We start from the raw sequence: 24015 nt of genomic DNA on the forward strand, positions 1-24015 counted from the left end.
TGATTTAAATGGTGCTGTGGTGTCTCATGGCATTTGTAATTCAGATGTCATTCTCCGCTATGGGCTGGGCTCTCTGACCGACTACATTTTCCATGATGCACTAAGACCAGGGACTCCTATGATAGACCTCTGCTGAACAGTAGGAAGATAGAAAGCAGTAATTCTTTCAGACTGGAACCACAGTGCCTCATGGAAGTTGTAGTTCAAGTGTCTTATGCTCCCATTCTCCACTGTAGGCTAGGCTATTAGACTACATCTCCTATCAGGCACCACTTTCTCCACTTCTGGCGAAGGGAGGTGATGTGTTATAGAAGTCATGGCCTGTAGTGCATCATGTGTAAGGATATGATTTCATCATGGAGGTCCCAGATTCCATGACTAACAGACCTTTGACTTTTGGTTTCAGTTGCACGGCGGGGCTCGAGCTGTCAGTCCTCCCCCCTTCCCCTGCCCGGACAGGTCCCGGGTTTCCATGAATTTTGTTTATTGCCCGTGACCCGTCAGTGACTTTTATTAAAAATAACCATGACAAAATCTTAACTGTAATCATGTGAGGTGTAGTTCAGCAAGAGAGCCCTGAATGGAGAGGAGAATGGGAGCACAGGACTGTTGTATTGTGGCTCCATTGTTAATTGAAATACCACAATTTTCTACAGGAAGAGACTACGCAGAAAACTTCATCTAGCTGAAAATCCAATTTTCCACTAAAAAACAGATTAGATGGAGAATGGTCTACTAGCCCAGGTGAATGGTGAGGTAGCAAAATCCACAGATGATATAAAACATAGGTTAGTCAGGACTGGAGAAGGATGTGATTAATTAATTAATTAATTGTTTAGGTGAGGTAAGCCAGACACTCCTATTTACCATGTTGTAGAATTAAGGCTGTGAGATGGTCATGGAGGTCACGGATTCTGTGACTTTCCATGACTTCTGCAGCAGCCGGGGCAGCTCAGGCAGCCCCTGTGCCAGGCGCACTGGCCACTGCTGGGGCAGTCTTGGGCCACCATGCCCCTCCCCACCCCAGCAGCAGAGTTTGGGTGTGGGAGGGGGCAGGGGCACGGGATGGGGTGAGGCGGGCTCTGGGCGGCACTTACCTGGGGGGCTCCCCAGAAGCGGCGACATCCCCCTCACTCAGCTGCTAGGTGGAGGTGTGGCTGGCAGCTCTGCATACTGCCTCCTCCCAGCATGCTGGCTTCTCAGTTTCCATTGGCCGGGAACCGTGGCCAATGGGAGCTGCGGGGATGGTGCCTGCAGGCAGAAGCAGCACGCAGAGCTGCCTGGCCATGCCTCCGCCTCTGACCTGAATGAGGGGGATGTTGCTGCTTCAGGGAGCCCCCAAGGTAAGTGCCGCCCAGAGTCTGCCTCACCCCAAGACAGAAGATTTAAGACTAAAGTATCAAAGTCTAATATAGAAGAACTTGATGTTTGTATGAATAAGAACATTCAATTAGATGAACAGAGTAAAATAGATTTTCAGAAGGTATATATATGCTTATATTGACCAAGAAATGAGGAGGATTGTGAAGAAAACAATACATCATTTCACAAAATTGTCTACTATAAAGCTTCTTGCATCTTCCCCTGAAGCATCCGGTGTTGGCCACTGCTGGAGACTGACTAGGTGGACCATGTGTGTCTGATCCTGCACGGCAGTTCCTGCATTGCTCTTGGCTGCCATCCTATGATTTTGCCATAAGACCATACTTATGAACTTCTAAATGTGATCAATTTTAGGGCAAACAAATGAGTTTTCGCCACATATTCAAGAAGCACAGCCTTTTATAACCCAAGAGACTTGTATTTATCCCACCTCTTTGATTAGCATTTGCAACCAACAGGCTATTTTATGGTTTTTTTGGAACAATCCAGGCTTCTATGGAAGTTGCTTCACAAATTATGAAACTTGTTTTCACAGAATATGTACTTTAACAATTGTGTTTAATATGTAAATCTGTGATTGCATATTCCCAAGCAGAAAGGATGTGTGAATGAACCTACTGTGCTTGAGAAGGGTCCCAGGCAACATGAAGAATTCTTTTGAGAAAGATGGGAAATGTATCCAAGTGGATCCCTGGGGACTTGAAATTCTTCCAAGAATAACGCTAAATTGGCCTCTACAATCCCCTATCATTCTGTGAAAGGAGCAGTTTGAATTCACTCAAGAAATACATATTTTACTTCACTGTTAATTCATTCAATTTGTCAGTTACACACACACATGGCCCAATTCTGCCCTGATCTATACACTGCAATGCATTCACTTCAATGAATTTCACAGGCGGTAAGTCATGGTAAAACTTGGCTCTTAAGATTATCACAGTCCTGGGAAAGGGCGCTGGGGTTACTGGTGGTTAAAAGATTAGAACCTATTTAAGATCACTAATTACACAGGCAATCATCTCTGCTATCTACTAGAAAAGACCTGGGAGTGCAAAAGATGTATACATGGCACGGTTTATATGGTTTTTGTACCAATAGCTGCAGTTTAATTGTAACTACTATCACCACTTTTTACCAGCACAGACAGTATGTGTAATTTAAATGACCACTTCTGATGCAATGTTTTCAACTGTAACAAACAATATCAAGTAGTATGAGCACAAAAATCTGTGCTACCTTAAATTTGGTGGGGAATGCACTCTGTCTTAAAGATTGCTATTAAATAATTAAGCAAAATTCTGTACACCATCATGGAGCAAATGCATGCAAGTTTGGCATAAAAACAAGCCAATAAAAACATGGGGGGTAAGAAACTGAGAATTTCTGCATAATTTTATTCCTGTTTGTCAAAATTTCAAGGAAAAAAGACTTTCCAAATTTTGAAATGTGAAAACTTTTGACCAGCTGTAGTAAAAACCTATTGCCAGGTTTTCACTACCCTGAAAAGTAATTTAGCTCCCTCTGCTGGTTTTACGCCAGCAATGCTCTGTCCCTAACATCCAGACATCAAAAGTATGAGTGCCCAATCAAGCAAGCTGTTAACAGAAAAACTTTGATAAAATGTAGCTTCATTAGGACGAGAAGACAATAGCACACAGCTGTGTTTCCAAATAGAAGAAGAAAGATTTGGTAGGATCAACCAGTTTAAAGTAACAGCAAATATTATAAACTTCTATACGGATATCTTTAAAGACTTAAAAGGCAAATACCAGGGTTATTGTGTGGGTTATTTTTTTTTTTAAATAATCAGCTTCAGTGTGGGAGGTCTGACAAAGTTCTTTTAAAATTACAATTTGTTCCATTATTCCCATTTGTGTTAGTAAACCTGCATTTGAGGAAGTAAGGATTAAAGTTTCTGGGTGGGATTTCCAGAAGCACTCAGTGTTGGCTTACCTCTCCTTCACTGGAGTCAATGGGAGAACTTCAGTGGGAGCAGAAGTAAGCCAATGTTGACTGCTTTTGAAAAATATCCCACTCTATATACCAAGGTATGCTGACTCAGCACCTCACACACAAGCCACTTGAATTCAATTGGTAAGGAGGACAGTAAATATCAAAGTTGGAAGCCATTATTTGCATTCTACATACAAATGGGGTTGCTTGACTGCCAGCAAGGTATTCTATCCCTTATCATCTAATTAAAACACATCCAGAGCACAAGGGGAAGCATCCACAATGTGAAAATAGCAAGGTAATTTTAAAACCAGCTATGGAAAGCGGAGGCTGCTTAAATTCCCTCTAAGCTGCACCTATCAAGGACCATGCAGGCGGGGAGAGGTGCCTCTCCCCCGGCCCCAGCCTCAGAGATGCCTTGGCCAGGGGAGAGGCACCTCTCCCTTGGCTCCGGGCTGCTGCAGTGAGAGAGGGCTGCGATGAGTCCTCTCTCCCCACCGCAGCCCCAGGGCAGCCTGCACTCCAAATCCCTCATCCCCGGCCCCACCCCAGAGCCTGCACCCCCAGCCAGAGCCCACCCCCTCCACTCACAGCCCAACCCTCTGCCCCAGCCCTGAGCCTCCTCCCACACTCCGAACCCCTTGGGCCCACCCCTGCCACACATTGCGCACCAATATGGAGGCATAACAAAATTCATTCTGCACATGGATGTAAAAAAATGAGAGGGAACATTGGCACGGCTGCCCATTACTTCAGAGAAGGAATACCGACAAAAAGGTTGAAGGGTAAAGCAATGTGCTCATGCACTGTCTTCTCACCACAACCTGCAGATCATGATCTCCTCAGGCAAAGGCCTACAGGAAATCTCAAAACTGGACATCATTTTAATAAGTAGCTTTATTTCTTCCTTTTGGAACTAAGTTTCTTCTTCAAGTGGTGTCCCTATGGGTGTTCCACTTTAGATGTCTGTGTGCCCCTGCACCTCTAATTGGAGATTTTTGGTAGCAGTGTCCTGTTGAGCCCGCGCATGTGCTCTCCCTCCCTCCTGGTCTGCCTTGCTATTTAGCACTACATGGGTGAACCCCCCCCCCCCCCCGCACTTCCTTCTCTACCGCCTTTGGCCTCTGACTGAACGAGCAGTTGTCCCTTCCTTATCTGTAAAAGGAAAAGGAGTTACTTGTGGCACCTTAGAGACTAACAAATTCATCGGATGACATGAGCTGTAGCTCACGAAAGCTTATGCTCAAGTAAATTTGTTAGTCTCTAAGGTGCCACAAGTCCTCCTTTTCTTTTTGTGGATACAGACTAACACGGCTGCTATTCTGAAACCTTCCTTATCTGTGTTATTAGCATAAGTAGTGTTTGTTTTGTTACCTTCGTTCTCCCTAAAAGTACTCAGGCTAGTGTTTTATTTTATTTTATTCCTTTGGTTTAAAAAGAAAAGAGAAAAAGGAAAAGAACTTCACTTTCTTTCCCTGTCTGGGGGCATGCCCCCCCCCCCCCCGGCATCTAGTAGACTCATAATTATTTCCTTTTTCACTGTTAAATAAAAAAAAAGGTAAAGAGGATGTTGTTCTGCATATTCCTCCCTGCTCGAGGATGACAACCCCCTGCCCAGGGGCTTGCCTGGCTCTCTCTGCTCCAAGCAGTGCCTCTCCTGCCAGGAGTCAGTTCCTGTAATGGCCAGACACTCACTGTGCCTGGGAGACCCTCACAGAAGTGCTTTACCTGCCACACCTAAAACTGCAGCCTCACAGGAGCTGGGACCTGAAGGAAAAATTCCTCCCTATAGAGAACACACTTCAGTCTGCAGGGGACTCCGGTGCGTGTTGACCCCGATCATCCCCGGAGCCTTCACTTCCAAAGGGGTCGAGTGGTGAAGAGAGAGAGAGAGAGAGAGAGAGAGAGAGAGAGAAAGAAGCCACCAGCAGACTCCCCCTGGAAAGGCTCCTCCGAGCAACTGGCCAGCCAGAGGGGTGTTCCCCAGTGTGGCCATCTTGGCACCGACCCCAGAGCAGCTGGCCAGCCAGTGGGACTCCCCAGAGCCGCCACCTTGGTAGGACAATACCAGCAGAGGAACCTCCTGCTGTGAGCTCAGCTGCGCAGTTGGGCACCGAAGCTCTGGAAGCTGAAACCTGAGAAGGGGCTTCCTGCTGCGAGCTCTGCCCTGCTCTGAGCTCTGCCCCGCTCGGCACCCACAAGGGGCTTCTGTGAGCTCTGTGCTGCTCCGAGTTCTACTCTGGGCAACTACTGCACCGAGAGGGCAGTTACTGTACCATCTCTAAAAGAGCGGCATAGAGAAACCCTCTGGTACCAGATGCAACAAAACTCCCATCTAGGAAATGTTCTGCACCTTCCCAACCACTGATACCAACTACAGACACTCCTCTGGGGTTCCGGATGAGCCCATGGTAACACAGGTGCTCTGATACTCTGGAGACCTGTGGCCTCAATACCTAGGGAGAGACAATTACCATACCGTCTCTAAAAAAGTGGCTTTTTGTACTGGGCAAAACTCTCATTTAGGGAGTGCTCTGCCCAACTATCGGTACTGACAATGTACCATGGACCCTCCTCTGTGGTACCAAACGAACCCATGGTACTGCATGAGCTCTGATACCCTGGAGACCTGATGATTGGGGAAGAACCACAATCCCCATTACTTGGTATCAGGACCCTGGTATCGAGCACATCCCGGCACCCAGAATTGCTCTGAGCACTGGGCTGTATACTGCCAATACCCCAGTCAGCGGCACCCTTACCCACTGACGAATCTGACACTGGCCAGGAGGAGATCATTCCCTGGCCCCTCAAGGTGGCCCACCACCACACTACAAGGGTCATCCCCAATTCCATCACGCCAACCGCCCATGCCTGCCTTCCTGCCTCTCCCTCCCAAGGCCATATTGTAACTCTTCGGGTATATACACACACATGGCGTGACCATCTCCGGTGTCTCTCAAGGAGAGTCCACCAGATGGTTTGCTACAGCCTGGCACCTGAGCTAGGGCAGGAGAGCACCTGAGCCAGGACAGGAGAAAGCTTTTTTCAGAACAGGAAAGAAGGGGGAAGAGGAAGAAAAAACACCTGAAGAGGGGCTACCTCTTCAGCACACTTCTCCTCATCTCTCCCAGATGAGACTGTGCTGCCCACCCCTCATCACTAGATGAAGATTTAAGAAGTTTCTGGATCTTACCAAGAGGGGGGCAGACGAGCTGCAGATTCCCTTACAGGAGGTGGCAGATACACATCACAAGTTGGTGGAAATTCTGCACACTACCTTCTCATCTAGAACTGTCCTCCCAATTAATGAGCTGATTCTAGATCCTACCAAAATCATTTGGCAGAGCCAACCTCCAACAGTGTAAACAAAAACAACCCTACATCTCTACCCAAAGAGGCAGACTTTGTTTTCAACATCCGCAACCCAACTCCATCATAGTGGATGTGGTTAATGCATGAAGCAAGCAACATAATCCCAAGTCAACTCCATATGATCAGGCTTCGCAAGATGGCGTATTCATCAACAACATTACTGTTTAGAGTCATAAATTACCAAACTGTCATGGCCAAAACAATTTTGTTAATCTTGGGAAACCGAGGATGTTTCTGAAACATTACTGGAAACACAAAAAGAACAGATTCAGACCATTCTTAGAGAAGGTCAGTTAACAGCCAGATGGGTCCTAGAGACACCACTGGATGTAGCTGTTACAGCTGCCTGCCCAGTCTCCATGACAGTGGTACTGAGGTGGGTTGTTTTTTTTTTGTTCGCTACACCTCTCTAGATTGCCCAAAGAGCTACAGACTTCCAATTTGAAGGGCCAAACTCTTTGTGGAGAAGACAGATTTTCTCGCCACATCCTGAAGGATTCTCGGACCGCACTACACTGCTTAGGAATCTACACTGTGGAACGGAAGAGAAGATATACCTCTCAACCACACCACAGATCACAATCTTCTCAATGCTCACCATCTCTGTGCTGTTATGAGCCACAGTGTAAGAGGCCCAGGGCTCAAAAGTGAGAACAGTCTGCACCCCAGTCCATGACCTCTCAAACTGCCTCTTATAAGCACTTTGATGAGCTAGTCGGGGGCCTGAATAATGATACCTTACAGCATCAGCTGTCATCTATACACCTGTCACACCACTCAGAAGTCACCTTACCTTACTTCACAGCAGTTAGGACCAGCTCTAGAGCAAAGAGATTGATTTCTAGCCCTGAACTTACAGGGTACCTACTTCCATATCTCAATACAACTATTGTACAGGAGATTTCCTACTGCTTACCTTTGGGGCAGGATCATTATAGGTACAGACTGCTGCACACAGGGTAGTCTCCAAGGTTCACTTCATTGTAGTGGCATACTAATCCTGGTACAGTGACTGGACTTTATCAGCACCAACCTGATGCAGTACAAGCGAGACCATTCTCTTCTCACTACCCACATTCACCACCCTGGGACACGTCTCCTTAATATACTGGGGAGCTCACCTACACAACAACAAGGTTCAGGACAAATGGCCTTCCACAGAAATGACCTTCCATATCACTCTTTTGGGGCTAGGGGCTGTTAGGAGTGCCTGTGCACAAACTCTGCCTTTCATCAAAAACAACACACAAAGGTTATGATGGACTTAATGTGACTTGTATGTTTTGTATAAACTGCCAGGGAGCTGCCAGATCTCCCTCCCTTTGCAAGATAGCATTCAAACTTTGGAATTGATGCACCCATCACAATGTGCTCATCTCAGCTGTCTGTCTACAAGAGATACAGAACAGGATAACCAACAGTCTCAGTTGGAATTTTCTCACGACAATGAGTGCATATTGAATTCACAGGTGCTTCAAGATATAGCCACCCTTTGGGGAAACATTCACTGGCAGTTGCTCTCATCTTCCCAGCGGACAGGGCCCACTTGTATGTTTTTTCCCCAGTTTCCTACCCTATCCAAGGTTCTGTTGAAAATTCAACGAAACAAAGCGAGAGTTATTGTGATTGCCCCGCTTGAGTATGACAAGTCTGGCTCCCTTACCGACGCAGATGGCAATATGCCCTCCTGTTCCTCTGACGTCAGCCCATTCCTCACCCGCTCTCTCAAAACAGTGGCATCCCAACCCATGGGTCCTCCGCCTCCAGGCTTGGATCTTTCTTTGTTCCAAGGCTTAGAAGCAGAATGCTCTGACAAGCTGAAACACAAGTTGACCACTCCACATACCTATCTACAAAATGGAAACGACTCCAAGTTTGTACCATTCCAAATGGACAGATCCAACCTCATCTTTCCTCCCTCTGATTTTGCACTACATTTTAAACTCTCACTCAGCTCCCTTAAGGTACATCTCATGGCGAAAATGGCTTCCCACTTGAAGTTTGCTCAACCACTAACGTGTAGACTCTTTAACAGCATTGCCACCCGCTCCAGCCTGGGACTTTAATTTAGTTCTCAGGGCTTGGACTAGACCTCCCTCCGAGTCCAGGGCAACTTGTTCTCTCTTACACCTGTCCATGACGACAGCATTTCTAATTGCCATCACCTCAGCTAGGCATATAGGAGAAATAGTGGCCCTGATGGCACACCTATCATTCACGGCCTTGGTCTTTAAAAAAACAAAGCAAAAAAAACCAAACAAACAACAACTCTAAGGCCATATCCCAAGTTTCTCCCTACTTTTTCTGCACGTTCCATATGAATCAACAGATCCATCTCCCTGTTTTTTCCCAAAACCACATTGTGACAACTGGGAGACAATTGTGCATATGCTAGATATTAGAAGGACATTAGCATTCTACTAGGACAGGACTAAGGACTTCAGGAAATCCCCTAAACTCTTCCTTTCATCCACAGAAAGATCCAAAAGCTCAGTGATATCTCCTCAAAGACTATCTAAATGGGTCTCTAGTTGCATTAATCACTTAGCAAGGGCGCAACTTGCTTCCGTCCATATGCACTCCATGAGATCAGTTCCTACCTCCATCACATTCCATAGGGATACCCCTATCTCCCCAATCTATAGAGCAATGATTGGGGCCTCTATCCATACTTTCACAGAACATTATGCGATCACTGAAGATTTGGCCGCTGACACCATCTTCAATTCCATAGTACTCTCTGTAGTAAAAGACTCCGCTCCGAAGTCCCAGCCTCCAGTGATAGGTACTGCTCCGGAGTCACCTAAAGTGGAGCACCCATAGGGACACTACTCAAAGAAGAGGAGGAAGTTACTCACCTTGTGCAGTAACGATGGTTCTTAGAGATGTGTCCCCCTGTGGGTGCTCCACAACCCGCCCTCCTCCCCTCTACTTCGGAGTTCTCTATAGGGCTCTGTGGTAGAGAAGGAAGTGAGGGGGGTTTGCCTGTGCAGTGCTAAATAGCCTCAAGGCAGACCATGAGGGAGGGAGAGCACATGCTCGGGCTCAACAGGACACTGCTACCAAAAATCTCTGATTAGAGATGCAGGGGCACACAGACACCTAGAGTGGAGCACCCATAGGGACACACATCTCGAAGAACCATAGTTACTGCACAAGGTGAGTAACTTCCTCTTTTCGCTGTGTTAGTAATGCGTTTTTAGATAAGTCATTCATTTTATTCTTTAATCCTCTCAACTATACTATTTAAGTGTGCTAAACTGAGGGCACCATCACAAAAGCATACGCATTACAGGCTAATCTCTTTGTTCCACAACAGACAGGACTGTGTTTCAACTGAATCCCCTGCACCTGGTAGGGAAGGGAGAAAAACGTCCCCTGGTTTGAAGTGTATGAAAAGCTGGAGAGCTTTCATGGCAATCGCAGAACCAGTCACCTACTGAAAGTTGTAGCATAAGGATAAGCATAGAACAACTCTGGGGTTCAGAGATCTGGCAGAGTGGCTAAAGCTTAAGGTTATTAGGTTTTTTCTAAATCTAAATTTAGGAACACGTCAAGGCTACATCTATACCACCTACCACTGTACAACAGTGAAAAGCACACCACATCCACATGGCTGTGTGTGGCATACATGTCAGTGAAAGGCTCTGGCAGAGGGGAGGCAATGGGGAAAGGCTGAACCTTTCACTGCTGTGAGAGCCTTTTCCTGTTGCTAGTCTTTTGCCACTGTGGGGAAAGGCTCCAGCACCAGGGAGGTGGCTGAGTCTTTCCCCACTGCTGTCTGGGGAAGGGCTCTGCCAACAGGGAAAGGCTCTAGCAGTGGGACACTATGCTGCTAAAAACAGCAGCATAGACAAGGAAGCACAGGTTGGGTGCGTAAAGAGCTGTGTAGAGAATGTACTCGAGTATATACCCACGCCTTTCAGGAGTGTCTTTACTCGCCTAAGCTGTGCCTCACGGTCTACTCTGCTATTTATACCCACGTGAGGGGGCTACACGGGTACGTACACTACATGCCACCAAAGAAGCAAGCAGTGTAGACATAGCCCAAGAGAAAAAGGACAGAAAAAGTGATAGTTTCACAGTATTGCTTTTTACAGTACAAGAGTTACACAGCTAAGCAATCTGGCCTACAGATTATATAACAAAAACTCTCATGAGGATGCAATTTTTAAACAGTAAATCATCAGCTGATTAGGGTAATGCCCCAAGAGGAAAACCAAAAAAACTGTACTGATTCAAATGCACTACTAGCTACTTACCATTTTAATTGGAAGTTTAAATTATGTAAAAGAATAAGAGTACAAAATAAAGCCAGACTACAGAGCTAAATGAAATCCAAGACCTGCACGCTCAACCAGTTAAATCCTTAGTTAACGGATAAAAGGTGAAGCTGAACTATAATAATCTATGAAATCATAAAAGGGCTGCTGACAGTATGCTAATTGGTTTGATGGAAGCCTTCCAGCCTAAAACCTATTTTAAGATTCCCAATGGCATGCCTATCATGGGAACAATGCCACTTTTAATACCTACTGACAGAGAGCAATTAGTGTTATGGGAATTCACAAACTTTTTTAGGTCTAAAGTTTGACTTTGAAATGAAAAATGAATTTCTAACGGGTGCAGAGACAGTGAAAGGAAGTTTTGAAAAACTTCAGGTAGAGGGTTATAAATCTTTACTAGAAACAGGAGAGTTCTTAAGAGACTGTGTCAAGAGTATATAGCATGAGAGCCACTTTTAAACACTGGAGAACCTGCAAGTTTGAATTCGGTCACATTTAATATTAAGGTTCCATTTATAAAGCGTTAACAGATGTTCTAAGCAAATTCAACTTGAGGAGTACGAGTTAGATTGTTGCAAGAGCATCAGTAGAAGGTGCTGGTTATTTTAAAAGTTATGAAAGCAGCATACTGACCTGTTGATCTATCAATCTATAAAAATTATTAACAATTCATGAATTATTTTTAAATAGAACCTCAATAAAGCGTGGGAATGAGGAGAAGGAAGTGTTTTACCAAGTTCTGCAGATTGTCTGTGGATCATTTTGCTCTCCTAAGGGACACTAAAATGGAACCCCAAAAATAATGAACAGAAATATTGGTCTGGTCTTAATCATTTTGTATTTAAAACCAGAAGGGATACTTTTAAGGTAGGAACAGTAGATAGATTGTTGACTGGGCTTCATGGTCTCCTAATATCATGAAATGTAAATACTATTTGTGTATGACTTGAAAACATCGTAGGCTAAATTCTCAGCTGGTGTAAGTCAGTGTAGCGCCACTGAAGGCATTGGAGTGTCTCTGATTTATACCAGCAAAAGATAGTGCCCTATGGATTGGCTCTCAAACCTTTTGCTACCATACTTAGCACAAAGCAGCACTTGCAACATCTTTTAAGTTGTGTAATTTGTCCTGTAAAGGAAACTTTTTAGTGGTAGGTAGAAAAACGAAGTTAATACTTCTCCGTTATACTTACATCATAAACCTGTGGAGTAGTCAAACAGCGGGCCAGCAGACCACAGCAACTTGGAAGGGTTGTGGTTAGCGGAGGGCCACTATGGGTGAGAATGGGCTTTAAATAACTTTAAAAAAAACAATTAAGGAAAACAGATGTGTGCTTGAAAACCACTGTGAAAACAAGACATTTTAGTATAAACAATCCAGTCATTGATGCATAGCCAGTTCAAGTCCTCTGGGTAAATTGATTACACTAACAGAAAAATCTGTTTAGTTTTTTTCTTTTTTTGCTTAAAAAAATTTACACACACCAAAGTGGAAAAAGACTTTTTTCCTTCAGTGAGTTTTCCCATGATCCTGTTGGAATCCTTTCACCTCCCACATCTTCCAGCAGTGGGCTAGACTACTCTCTTCCCAATCATTCATGAAACAATAGCTGGGTCCATATCTGGGCACCATCTGGAATGGACAGAAGAGAAAAGCGTGCACATCTGGAAGCGCTTTAATTTTCTGTGTTGGCAGGCTAAGGACATTCTGCAGAGGGGCTCAGGAAGGACGGACACGTTCTCCCACAATCCGCAATGAAACAATTTCTAAGAGTGGCTCAGTTTAGTATGGCACGAAGAACCAAGCAACCCAGGCAGTGCTGGTGCTCGTTGCTGACCGAGAACGAGCGAGGGCAGGAAGCGCAGCCCTTGAACCTGGCCATCTTCAGCATAATGCACTACCCGGGTGTGGGTGCTGGGGGAGAGAAATGGGAAGCCAGTAAAACGGCATCCCAAATTCCTTAAATCGGCTACAAAAACAAAAATACTAACTATATACAAGAATAAAAACAGTCTTATCTGTGTTTTAGAAAATGCATCACAAGGGCCGAGAGAACAATAGAGGCTCTGACTCGGACCATGCAGTGGTGAGAAAGAACCGAGGGTGTGGTTGGTCTGCCCTACCCTTTATTGCCTGGGACAAAACCATGAGATGGAGCCAGGCAGCATGCATAGACCAACAGACACATTGTCTTTCAAAATCTCTGGCTCCAAATGCAGAGCGCATTCATATAACTAGGGGTCTACTTAAATCACAGAGAAATCACACAATTTTCACGGGTTGGTCATGGAATAAATAGCAAATTTTGTGGTTGTGTTACACAACCATGACATTTGCTATTTATGCGGTGACCAACCCATGCGAAATGTGTGATTTCTCCACAGCATTTCTCTAATTAGACGCCCAGACCCAAAGGGGCGGGGGGAGGTCACAAGCTTATTAGGGGGTCGTGGTATTGCCAGCCTTATTTCTGCACTGGCTCTACCGGAAGCTGGGGTGGTGGGAGAGTGGTGGCTGCTGCCCACCATGTTATTGCCACCCTTACTTCCCTACAGCTGCTGGTGGGCAGTGCTGCCTTCAGAGCTGGGCACCTGGCCAGCAGCTGCTACTCTCCCTTCAGAGCTGCGTGGTGGGGGACCAGGGGAGACCATATTTCATGGTCCATGACACCATTTCCACGGTCGTGAATTTGGAGGATGCCTACGTGTAACCCCTCAGTGGAATACAACAGGTACCATAACTCAAAGAAGAAGAATCTCCTTTTCACTTGTGAAACACTTGAACAAAATTTGTTAGTCTCTAAGGTGCCACAAGTCTTCCTTCTCTTTTTGTGGATACAGACTAACACGGCTGCTACTCTGAAACCACTTATTGAGAGAGCTATCCTGAGACTACTTTAAACCTGGGGTTCAGAGGTGACAGGCTTCTAAATGAGCCCAGTGTAAACAGGTAACATTTGTACTGATCTGTACCCACCAGAAACCTATTGCTCCCTACCCAATCATGGGTGCTAAGGGTACATTTTAACCGTGCTCTTTGTGAAACTAAAAAAAGCCAATAGCAATAAGAAATTCTATTTCTGAATTCCAATGTTTCATCAGCACAAATCTTGCAAAGATCTTTCCCCAGCCCACTAGTCGCTACTGAGAAAACAAGTGCATTAAAAGCCGATCTCTTACATTTAAAATTCAACTGTAATAGAGCAAACAAAGCTGCTCTAAATTAATGTTTTTCCCTCTCCTGCACCTGCTGGGGACTGTGCTTGTGCCAGGGGCAGACAAGAGGAAATAAACACTGCCAGCCAACCCTAGTTTACAAAGGCACAGACCTTGAGGAGGGAGAGGGGGTAGTTTAGTCAGCTCTGCTTCCTTCTTAAAAGGCAGTTAATCACTACCACATACTCTGAATTATTTCCCAGCTCTCTTCACAGTGAGTCTCACAAAAGAATGCTAAGTAGCAGTACTATCAAAGTAGCTTGGCCTAAAAATTGACCTACTGATACTTTGACAGAGGCTCCAACCACTTGAAAAGTTGTCTCTCAAGGATTACAAACATTTACAAGTATTTCAACAAATTAGTGTTTGTGCTCCCTTAGGTTATGTCTATACATCAATGTAAGCCTGGGCTCGAGCCTAACCTATCTTGCATCCACACACCAATTGTGCTAACGTAGGGTTCAGACCTACAGTCCCAGGACGCTGCAGGGCTGGAGGGTCCAAGCCCATGTTACACTGCACCACAGGTTCTGAGCCCTATTGCTTTCCTGTGTGCACGCAGCCTCAGCTTGACTTGGGTCCCGGAAGTCCTCCCGATGTATCCCAGAGTTCCCGGCAGCAGAGGAGCAGCGCTGCAGGCAGCTCCTGCCTGGCTGAGCGCGCTTCCTGTTCCTACTCTTCTCTTGCTGGTGACAGCTCCAGCTCCTTCTCATTACTGCACAGAGCTTGCCTGGAGCAGGGAGCAAAGCTGACAGGTGGGAGGTGGCTCCCGGCTGCCAAGGTGTTGGGGGTCATCCCTCTCCCAGCCGTTGGTCCCACTCTGTTCTCTGTCCCTTGCTCCTGGGCCTTCCCTGCCCTCCCTGGGGCTGCGTGTGCAGAGGCACCCAGGTAGCGTGCACTTTGAGGGTGGTGGGTGGGAGCCAGCCCCAAAACTTCCCCACAGCTTCCTGGGAATCCCCTAGCTCTGCCTTCCAGGGTGCAATGGAGGCAGAGATAAGGGGTCCCTGGGGGGTGCTGGAGCACACTGCACCCCATGCCCTGGGGATGCACTTCACCGCTCCGCAGCCAGCAGCAGCCAAGGTGTGTGTGTGGGTGGGTGGTTGGGTGTTTTCCCTCTGAAACCTTCATTTTATGTCAAACTTCAAAACAGACAAAAATAAATAAAAGAACAACCAAACAAAAATCCCTTCATTGAACAGCCTAGTTTAAAAATTAAGAATTGCAAAGTTTCATGTTAATAGTTTGACAGCCCTGGACATGGATGCCCTAATTATAGGGGCACAAGGGCATTTCCCTGCCAGCATGACTCAGCCTAGAGGTAGAGAGTCAATTCTCAGATTAGATGGCAGATCAGTATAAAGCCTTCTGAAACTGCAGCCATTCTACTGAGACAGCCACCACAGGAGCTAATTGTGATTATGTACTGAGGTGCTCCTTATGGGCACCTGAGTCCCATCCATCGCACCGTCACAGTTAGGAAACAAGGTGGGCAGTAGATTTTTCCCCACAGTATAACACATTTGTAGGGCCACAGTGTCAAAATTGAGGGGGGAAGGTGTGCGAGGCACTCCAGGACAGGATTACTTTGTCTCGGGTCTGTGTACTGCAGTGTGGACGCCAATGCCCTAAGTTTGAGTACGGGTCAGAAAATCCCTTAACCTAGGGTTAAAATGCAGTGTAGCTGCTCAAGTCCAGAGTTTCCTGACATGGGTCAGCTGACTGGAGTCCCACTAACACTCTGCTTTACATTGCTGTATAGAAGTATCCTTTGGTACTTCTTTTGGCCCCACTACCATATTGTCTGAGCACTTCAAAATCACGTACGGCTCTTATCCTCACCCAAAAGGGAAGTGCCATTATCCCGGTTTTGTAGCTCAGGAACTGAGGCCCAGAGGCTAAGTGACTTGCCCAAGGTCACACAAGCAATCTGTGGCAGAACAGGAACTGAACCTAGGTCTCCCAGGTCCCAATCAAGTGCAAGCCACATGGCTATCCTGGCTATTTCTTAATGTTTCTGGACACAGGGTCATCCGCTCACCCCACCCCTCTGCTGAAAAAATGGACTTGCTGTGTTATTAAGTAGATGCGCTGGGCACTAGCTATATCAGAGGAACTGGAAAGGAGGAGAGACAGGAGAGCTAAGCTCCAACTGTAGGGCATCCCTTTTACATGGAAGAAAAGCAAGACCACACAAATAGCGTAGTGAAGGGTGTTTTAGAAAGGTGTGTAACACACATAGGGGTCAAATTCTGCATCTGGTACAGACAAGGAATTTTGGGTTGCACATGTTGGAGGGCAGGAGTTGACTTGTTTGTTTTCAGTCTTCAGTATAAACTCTCCACATGGGACGTGACCCAAGAACAGGGACAGCTGTCAAGAAGCCTAGGCTAAGACTTTCCAACCCTGAGTGCCTAGAGTTAGGCTCCTACGTTCATATTTAGGCTCCTAAATAAGTGTCCTGATTTTTCAAAAGTGCTGGGCTCCTAGAAGCTCCTACTGGCTTCTGTGGAAGCTGCTGCATGCTCCAACTGTGCGTGTGCCACTCCTCCTTCCCCTCCCAACCCCCCCCCCCACTAACTTCTTCCGCTTGGACAGAGTGTTAGAGTAGGAGGGTGGATGAGTCAGACTGAACTTCTGAGTCCTAAACATCTCATATCATCTACAGCGTATCCCATAAGGGCTCCATCCTAATGGAGCAGCATGGCTATTCAAAGCAAAGTAACTGAGCTGGAGAACGCAGGTTCAGGAGGAACTAGACTGCTAGTTTGGTCTCTGGGCACTAGCAAAAATGAGAATTGTCTTGCAAAATGGATCACTGACTTTCTGGACCTCGAACATTTGATCATTGCTCTTGTTGCAGAATTCCTTTTCTGAGTAAAGCTCTTCTCTCCCCACACAAGGGTGAAATACCACATGCCATAATGGAGGAAATTAACTGCAAGTTCAAGTTTCTGCCCTCTACCCCAAATCTATAATGCCCTCTGCTGAATGACCTTTATAAAACTCCATCGTCAAATCCGTAAATCCAGAGAGTTATAAATGGCAAAGAAACTGAACATTACATTAGCTTTAATATCTTGAAGCTAAGCAATACGTGTTAAAAGGATACTTGTGATCAAAGCTATACCATAACCTGAAGAGCCAAGCACTTTCCTGCTTTGTCCGGTTTCCTCTTTCAGAATCTGGACCATCCTGAGAATGAAAGGACAAAATACACTGTTATTTCTGAAAACACAAACACACACTTCCACCCAAAAATTCCACTGAAATTATAGACATAAATGTAATCCCCACTGAAATGAGTAACACCACACTTATATGGGATTTTTCAGGGGGGAAGTGAGGGGGTATAATTTAAAAAGGAGTTAGGAACACTGCCGTGCTGAGAAAATGCCCTACCCCAATCAGATCAGTGAAGGGCCATTCCGCCTGATTCAATGCGGAAGATGTATGCTGCATGTTCTGGGTCCCTCTGCACTGGAGTGACATTCATCCTTAATTACTTTAATGATAAAAAAACATTCCTTGTCCTAAGACCAGTTAAATCACTGATGACTAGTGTACCTTGGGGAAAAGTCACTTCACCTCTTGTGACTCAGCTGATGCAGTAGTAGCACTGGGTAAAAATCTAAAGCTGAACACTGGACGTTGCATCAGAGAGCTAAGCCTTCCTAGGTAAATACCCTTAAACATTAGACCTTATGGTTTGAAAGTTTTTACTGAATAAAATGGACTGGAACATTTCCAGATTTGTTCCTCATCTCGACTTTGGCTTCCTTTACTCTGGGTTTATTTGATATCTTTGCCTTAAGCCTCTTGTTTCATGGTCAGAACAAGAGGCTTTACCACACCTGATGAATTTCAGAGATAAAATTATGCTTTGTCAATCAGCATTAGAAGAAGTAGGCTCGTCAGTGAATCCAGGTAAGCTTCATAAATCATATTTGGGTGAGGTTGTGAAGGATTTGGTAAGTGCCAGATCAGACTAAGTCTCAGAAGTGTTAAAACGTTAAACAGGGTGGTGAGGGGGGTGGGGGAGGGCTTACTTTCCATCCCAAAACTTGCTTTAGCTCACACATAGCCACTCCTCCCAGCGCAAACCTTACGCAGATACTTCTCTGCTGCTGCTGGCGGCGGCGCTGCCTTCAGAGCGGGACGCCTGGCCAGCAGCCACTGCTCTCAGAGAGCAGAGAAGAGGGGGCCAGAACTCCCTAGAGCAGCCTGACTGACCTGCTCCAGACTGGGCTTCTGGGCCCCACTCCTCTGCAGTTGCTGCCCCCGTGAGGGCTCTGCCAGCCCAATAGCCAGGTCCCCCCAGCCTGGGCGGCTCTTACAGGCTGCGAGTAGTCAAAGGGCAGAAAGGAGCTGAGGAGCAGACACAGCCCCTGGGCTCTGAGCAGCAGCAAGAGACGGGGGAGCGCTGTGGCCACCCACACCACGGCATTAGCCAGTGCATCCACACTGCTCACCTCCAGCTTCTGGCCTCCGACGTGGCCCTGGGGTGGGGCCTCAGGGGAGGAGGCAGGGCTGGCACTTAACAGAGGAGCAGGGGGTGGGGCTTTGTGGAGGGGGGCATATTTTCTATCTAATCCACATCAGCCCTTGCACTGAGAAAAGAGTCCCTGGCATTAAATATAAGCCTTTTAATGTACCAGCAGCAGCACAAGTGATCGACCAGCCGGTGTTCAGCTGCACTTGTTTTTACTTTTGTAACTGCTTTTTCTTTTGGCTAGAAGCTGCCAAACCTCGGTCAGAGAAACCAATGAAGTGAGAACACCCATGAAACAATTCTTCAAATCACTGGAGAAATAATGCTGAAGCCATTCTGCCACCTCCATGTGCTTCCAACCTAGAAAAGGTGGTAGCATCACCACAGAAAGCCAGACTTCTCAACAAACAGCTCACTGGTCCCTCCCAAATGATAAATCTATTCTGCTGTAATTGCGACCTGCTCCTGACCTTGGGCCTGTAAAATAGGGGGAGAAATCCCATGGGAACTATAACTAATGGCTCTTGTTAAGATACAATACACACATTAAACAGAAAAACAGTTCAGATAAATGCTTTACTTTTGTGTGGGACAGAATATAAAACAAATGACTAGCTTCTAATTTCCTTGCAAATATTGTCAATGCGAATATTACACCTTGTTTTTTCTAATTATTCCTGCTGCAAGCAGTTCCTCAGAGACGGCTCAGTCTAGTCTGAACTGGCTGAGAACATTACATCATTGCACAGCCATCAAACTTTGGGTCTTACCCTGCTTCCACGGTCTTCCTTGGGACTGGGTAGGGCATACAGAGATTAGGAAAGGCAGAAAGAGAGACTTCTGTTGCAGGACTGGTCTATTCGGAGACCTTCCAGACACAAAAGGCCAAATTCATCCTTTGTGTTACCTTATCCCCATAGTCTTAGAAATTACATATAACATGCTGTTGACTTCAGCGAAATAATACCAGGGATAGATTTGACCCAAATCTGCAAGGAGCTCAACACAGATGTGTAGCTCAGTTCCTGCAATAAAGATGCTTCCTGAACAAGTTCTTTTTAATCATCATTTGCTACCAACAGGAAACAGCAAGCTAATAGCAAGGAGATACAGCTAACAGAAACTTCACTGCACTGCATATGCAGTCAGTGGGGTGCGTGTGTGTTCTGTACACTGAATTTTGTAGAACTGACACACTAGAGCCGTGTGCATCTTCTGGGTAGAAATCTATTAGTGTTTTATGTTGTGCACTTTGCTTCCCCCTTTAACAGGTTAATTTCTTAACACGTTTCTGTGTAGGTGATTAACTGCTCTACTGAATCTGTTTAGCATGAACCAGTACTGAGGGCCTGGCAATTTCAGCTCTGAGTTAAGGGCTAGAGTGGAGCTCAAATGATGCTGATGGCTCTGTGAAGAGGCAACTGTCAATCAAGCAGCTAGAAAGGTCAGTTCACAACAAACATTTTACTCCCATTCCAAATACTCACTCCAAGGGAACTTGGATGGATGTCATTTGGAAGTGACATTTTCTGTATTTATGGACAAAGGAACCTGGAAATGTTTTTTATTTTATTGAAAAAGTGATTATTGCAATAATCACTGCAACAATATACAATTGCAGTGATTATTGCAATATTCGTGCCTAGCTACCACAGTGAATGTTACAGTAGAAATTCACAGATATATGGTATCCATGATAAAAGGTGTATTTGTGACACTCACTTCGTCTTGCAGTGGTGATCGGCAATACGGGGTGAGGTCAAACTGCGCTGGTGCACTGTGTAAAGTAGTGAGGGCTTGCATTAACATAGTGGTGAGCACAAGGGAACTTTTAATTTGTGCTGGCAGGATCTACATGGGCCTATTAGCATGCAACACGTTGGTGCTCCTTCGAAATCATTGCCCTCTAGTGCACATTGATGTAGATGAGACCAAAGATAAAATTTGATAATCTGACTGCAGCTACTTTACACAATTAAAAGTGCAATATTTGGTAGCAGTCACTGAACAGAAGCCAAGAGGACTTTTCTCTATCCATTGCTCCTAAAAAGAACTGGTTATGGTTTAGAACATTTAAAGAAGAACGCAAGAATCCCTACTGGAAAAATAAAAAACCAAGCATTAGACACCATGCAAAAAACTCAGATCTGGGGAATTTTCTGGTGCTGTTACAAAAGATCCAAATTTGAAGCCCATATCAAGATGGTGTATTCTGTGACCTGAAAATGTACCCATCAGCCACCACAGGTATCAATCAGCAAATAAAATACATCTGTCACTAGAGAAAATATTCGCCAATGTCACATACCCTTCACGTTCTTTTGGATTATCTCATTTTACATTAGATCACCAGCCTAGTAGGAAAGTTATCTAATTACTTACTCCTTGTAAGACTTGAAAGCTGTCATTGCTGGGTGGGGGATCCTGATCTGGGTCAACTCCAACTCTATAGAAACATTAGGAAAACAAACAATACAAAAGCAAACTTATCAGATGGTCATAAACACCATAAGGAGACGAGAATGCATTTTTAAAAGCAGCTTAAGTGGTTAGTTCAACAGCATTCCACATGCTTATTATAGAAGTCATTTTAGGAAGAGTTTTTCTTTCTTCCATTGTAATTACATAGACACATTACAAATAAATTCCTTTTTCAATCAACCAGAATCCTTCTCCAGGTAGCAGATTTTCATTTACAACTCACCACCCTCTTCCTTGGCTGGCTGCCATCCCTGCTGTGTCTTTTAGAACCATACCATTTTGTGCATGGACTAGCAGAGTTGTGGCTAGTCTCTTGTTCTGCAGGGAACATCCCTCCTATGTGGCAGAGTGTGTTCACAAGAGTACTGTGATGCTAGACAGGCCTCAAAATGGCTTAAGCATACACAATAATTTACACTTTTTAAATATACTTCCTAAAAAGGGATCAGCAAAAGAGCTTCTAAAGCTAGGTCTTCACTGCCCCCCAGTTTGGATTACAGCAGTGTGAACAGCAGAGTGCAAAGTGCTATGCTGTAACTCCCCCTTGAGGATGCTGCGGGCATGAACTAAAAGGGTCCTAGGTTTCAGAGTAGCAGCCGTGTTAGTCTGTATCCGCAAAAAGAACAGGAGTACTTGTGGCACCTTAAAGACTAACAAATTTATTAGAGCATAAGCTTTCATGGGCTACAGCCCACTTCATCGGATGCACTGAATGGAACATATAGTAAGAAGATCTCTATATACACATACAGAGAAGGTGGAAGTTGCCACACAAACTGTAAGAGGCTAATTAATTAAGATGAGCTATTATCAGCAGGAGAAAAAAAAACTTTTGTAGTGATAATCAAGATGGTCCATTTAGACAGTTGACAAGAAGGTGTGAGGACGGCGTGGTTAATGTGATTAGGTCCTATGATGGTGTCACCTGATGACACCATGATAGAACCTAATCACATTAGCCACGCCATCAGGGGCTCGTTCACCTGCACATCTACCAATGTGATATATGCTATCATGTGCCAGCAATGCCCCTCTGCCATGTACATTGGCCAAACCGGACAGTCTCTATGCAAAAGAATAAATGGACACAAATCTGACATCAGGAATCATAACATTCAAAAACTGGTAGGAGAACACTTAAATCTTTTACTGAGTGGCCAGAGAGGTTGAAGGGTGGCAATTTTGCAACAGAAAAGCTTCAAAAACAGACTCCAATGAGAAACTGCTGAGCTTGAATTAATATGCAAACTAGATACCATTAACTTGGGTTTGAACAGAGACTGGGAGTGGCTGGGTCATTACACATATTGAATCTATTTCCCCATGTTAAGTATCCTCACACCTTCTTGTCAACTGTCTAAATGGGCCATCTTGATTATCACTACAAAAGTTTTTTTCTCCTGCTGATAATAGCTCATCTTAATTAATTAGCCTCTTACAGTTTGTATGGCAACTTCCACCTTCTCTGCATGTGTGTGTGTGTATATCTATCTATCTATCTATCTTCTTCCTATATGTTCTATTCTATGCATCCGATGAAGTGGGCTGTAGCCCACGAAAGCTTATGCTCTAATAAATTTGTTAATCTCTAAAGGTGCCACAAGTACTCCTGTTCTTTTTAAAAGGTTCCTAGTTCACATGAATGTAATCCTGTTTAAAGAGGACTAAGTTAACCCGAACTGGGAACCTATTAGTTTGTGTCCACAGAGGAGTTACAGCACTGGACTTTGATGCAGACTGCTATTCACACCCTTGTAGTCTGACCTGGCCGGGAATTCATTATCTTAGTTTGCTCTGTCTTTTGGGAAGTTTCATTATCCTAAATAACATGGGAATTGCCACACTGGATCAGAGTAGTAATCCCTCTAGTCCAGTCTCCTATCTCTTAAAGTGATCAGGACCAGATGCTTCAGAGGAAGGAGCAAGAAACTAGATATCAGGCAATTACAGACTAGCATGCCCATAAGGGAATTTCCTTGCTATAGTTATTCAGTTAGTGATTGTCTTATGCCTGAAGCATCTCTTCCAAACATCTATTTAATCTTACCTAAAGTAACTCAATATTTCCGTTATCCTTATAGTTGTCAAGGACTTCTGAAATCCTATTAAGCCCTTGATCTCCAGGATCTCTTATGGCCCCAAATTCCACAGATTAATTGTGCATTCCACAAGAGAATGGTTTATCAGTGTTAAATTTATCATCTTTCAATTTTATTGAGTGTTTCCTCATATTAGGAGTAAGGGAAAAAATAGGAGTAAATTACACACTCACGTTGTGTAACTTAATCATGTTCCCTCTTATTTGCTTACTTTTGGAGAAAACGGACTGTTTAGTTTACTCTCCTCATATAGAAGATTTTCCAGGCCACTCGTTACACATCTATAACTCTCCTCTATTTCGGCTACGTCCTTTTAGAGATGGGATTACCAGAACTGAACAGAAAATCCTAGGCAAGGGCCTATCAATGGTGGACAGAAGGGACATGATAAAGTTACAATGAATGGGACAGAGAAGGTAAATTGGACGTTATTGTTCCCTTCTTATCATTAAAAAAGAGGGCATCAATGAAATAGAAAGGGAACAAGCTTTAAACTGATACGGAAATACTTTTTCCACACAGGGTGAGATTCTATGTTGTGCCTCTTAAAAGCACAGCACGAACAGGAGAATGGGGACATGAGGCACTTGAACTACAATTCCCATGAAGCACCACAGCAGCATTTCCAAAATGGAATTATTTGGGGTTTAGGCTAAAATTTGTCAGTATTCAAATTTCTGCTCCAAACTGAAATTTTCTGTGGAGGAAAAAGCCTCATTTCTGTTGATTTTCC

At 44.9% G+C, this 24015-nt stretch overlaps 2 protein-coding genes across 3 annotated transcripts in view; one reads left to right on the forward strand and one right to left on the reverse strand.

The window, feature by feature from the left end:
• The window catches only part of CHST7 (carbohydrate sulfotransferase 7), a 225560-nt gene that overhangs the window by 37510 nt on the left and 164035 nt on the right, over window positions 1–24015 (forward strand). The window lies entirely within an intron of this gene.
• The window catches only part of SLC9A7 (solute carrier family 9 member A7), a 122158-nt gene that overhangs the window by 5580 nt on the left and 92563 nt on the right, over window positions 1–24015 (reverse strand). For both annotated transcript variants that reach the window (XM_074965874.1, XM_074965883.1), the window contains 3 exons: window positions 21085–21148; window positions 17323–17405; window positions 12191–12296 (listed from right to left, as the gene is read on the reverse strand). In XM_074965874.1, the coding sequence (XP_074821975.1) occupies window positions 12191–12296; window positions 17323–17405; window positions 21085–21148 (253 nt within the window). The remainder of the gene's footprint in view (window positions 1–12190; window positions 12297–17322; window positions 17406–21084; window positions 21149–24015) is intronic.

Source organism: Natator depressus, chromosome 1 (assembly GCF_965152275.1).
Source record: "Natator depressus isolate rNatDep1 chromosome 1, rNatDep2.hap1, whole genome shotgun sequence".
In the NCBI taxonomy this organism is placed as follows: Eukaryota; Metazoa; Chordata; order Testudines; family Cheloniidae; genus Natator; species Natator depressus.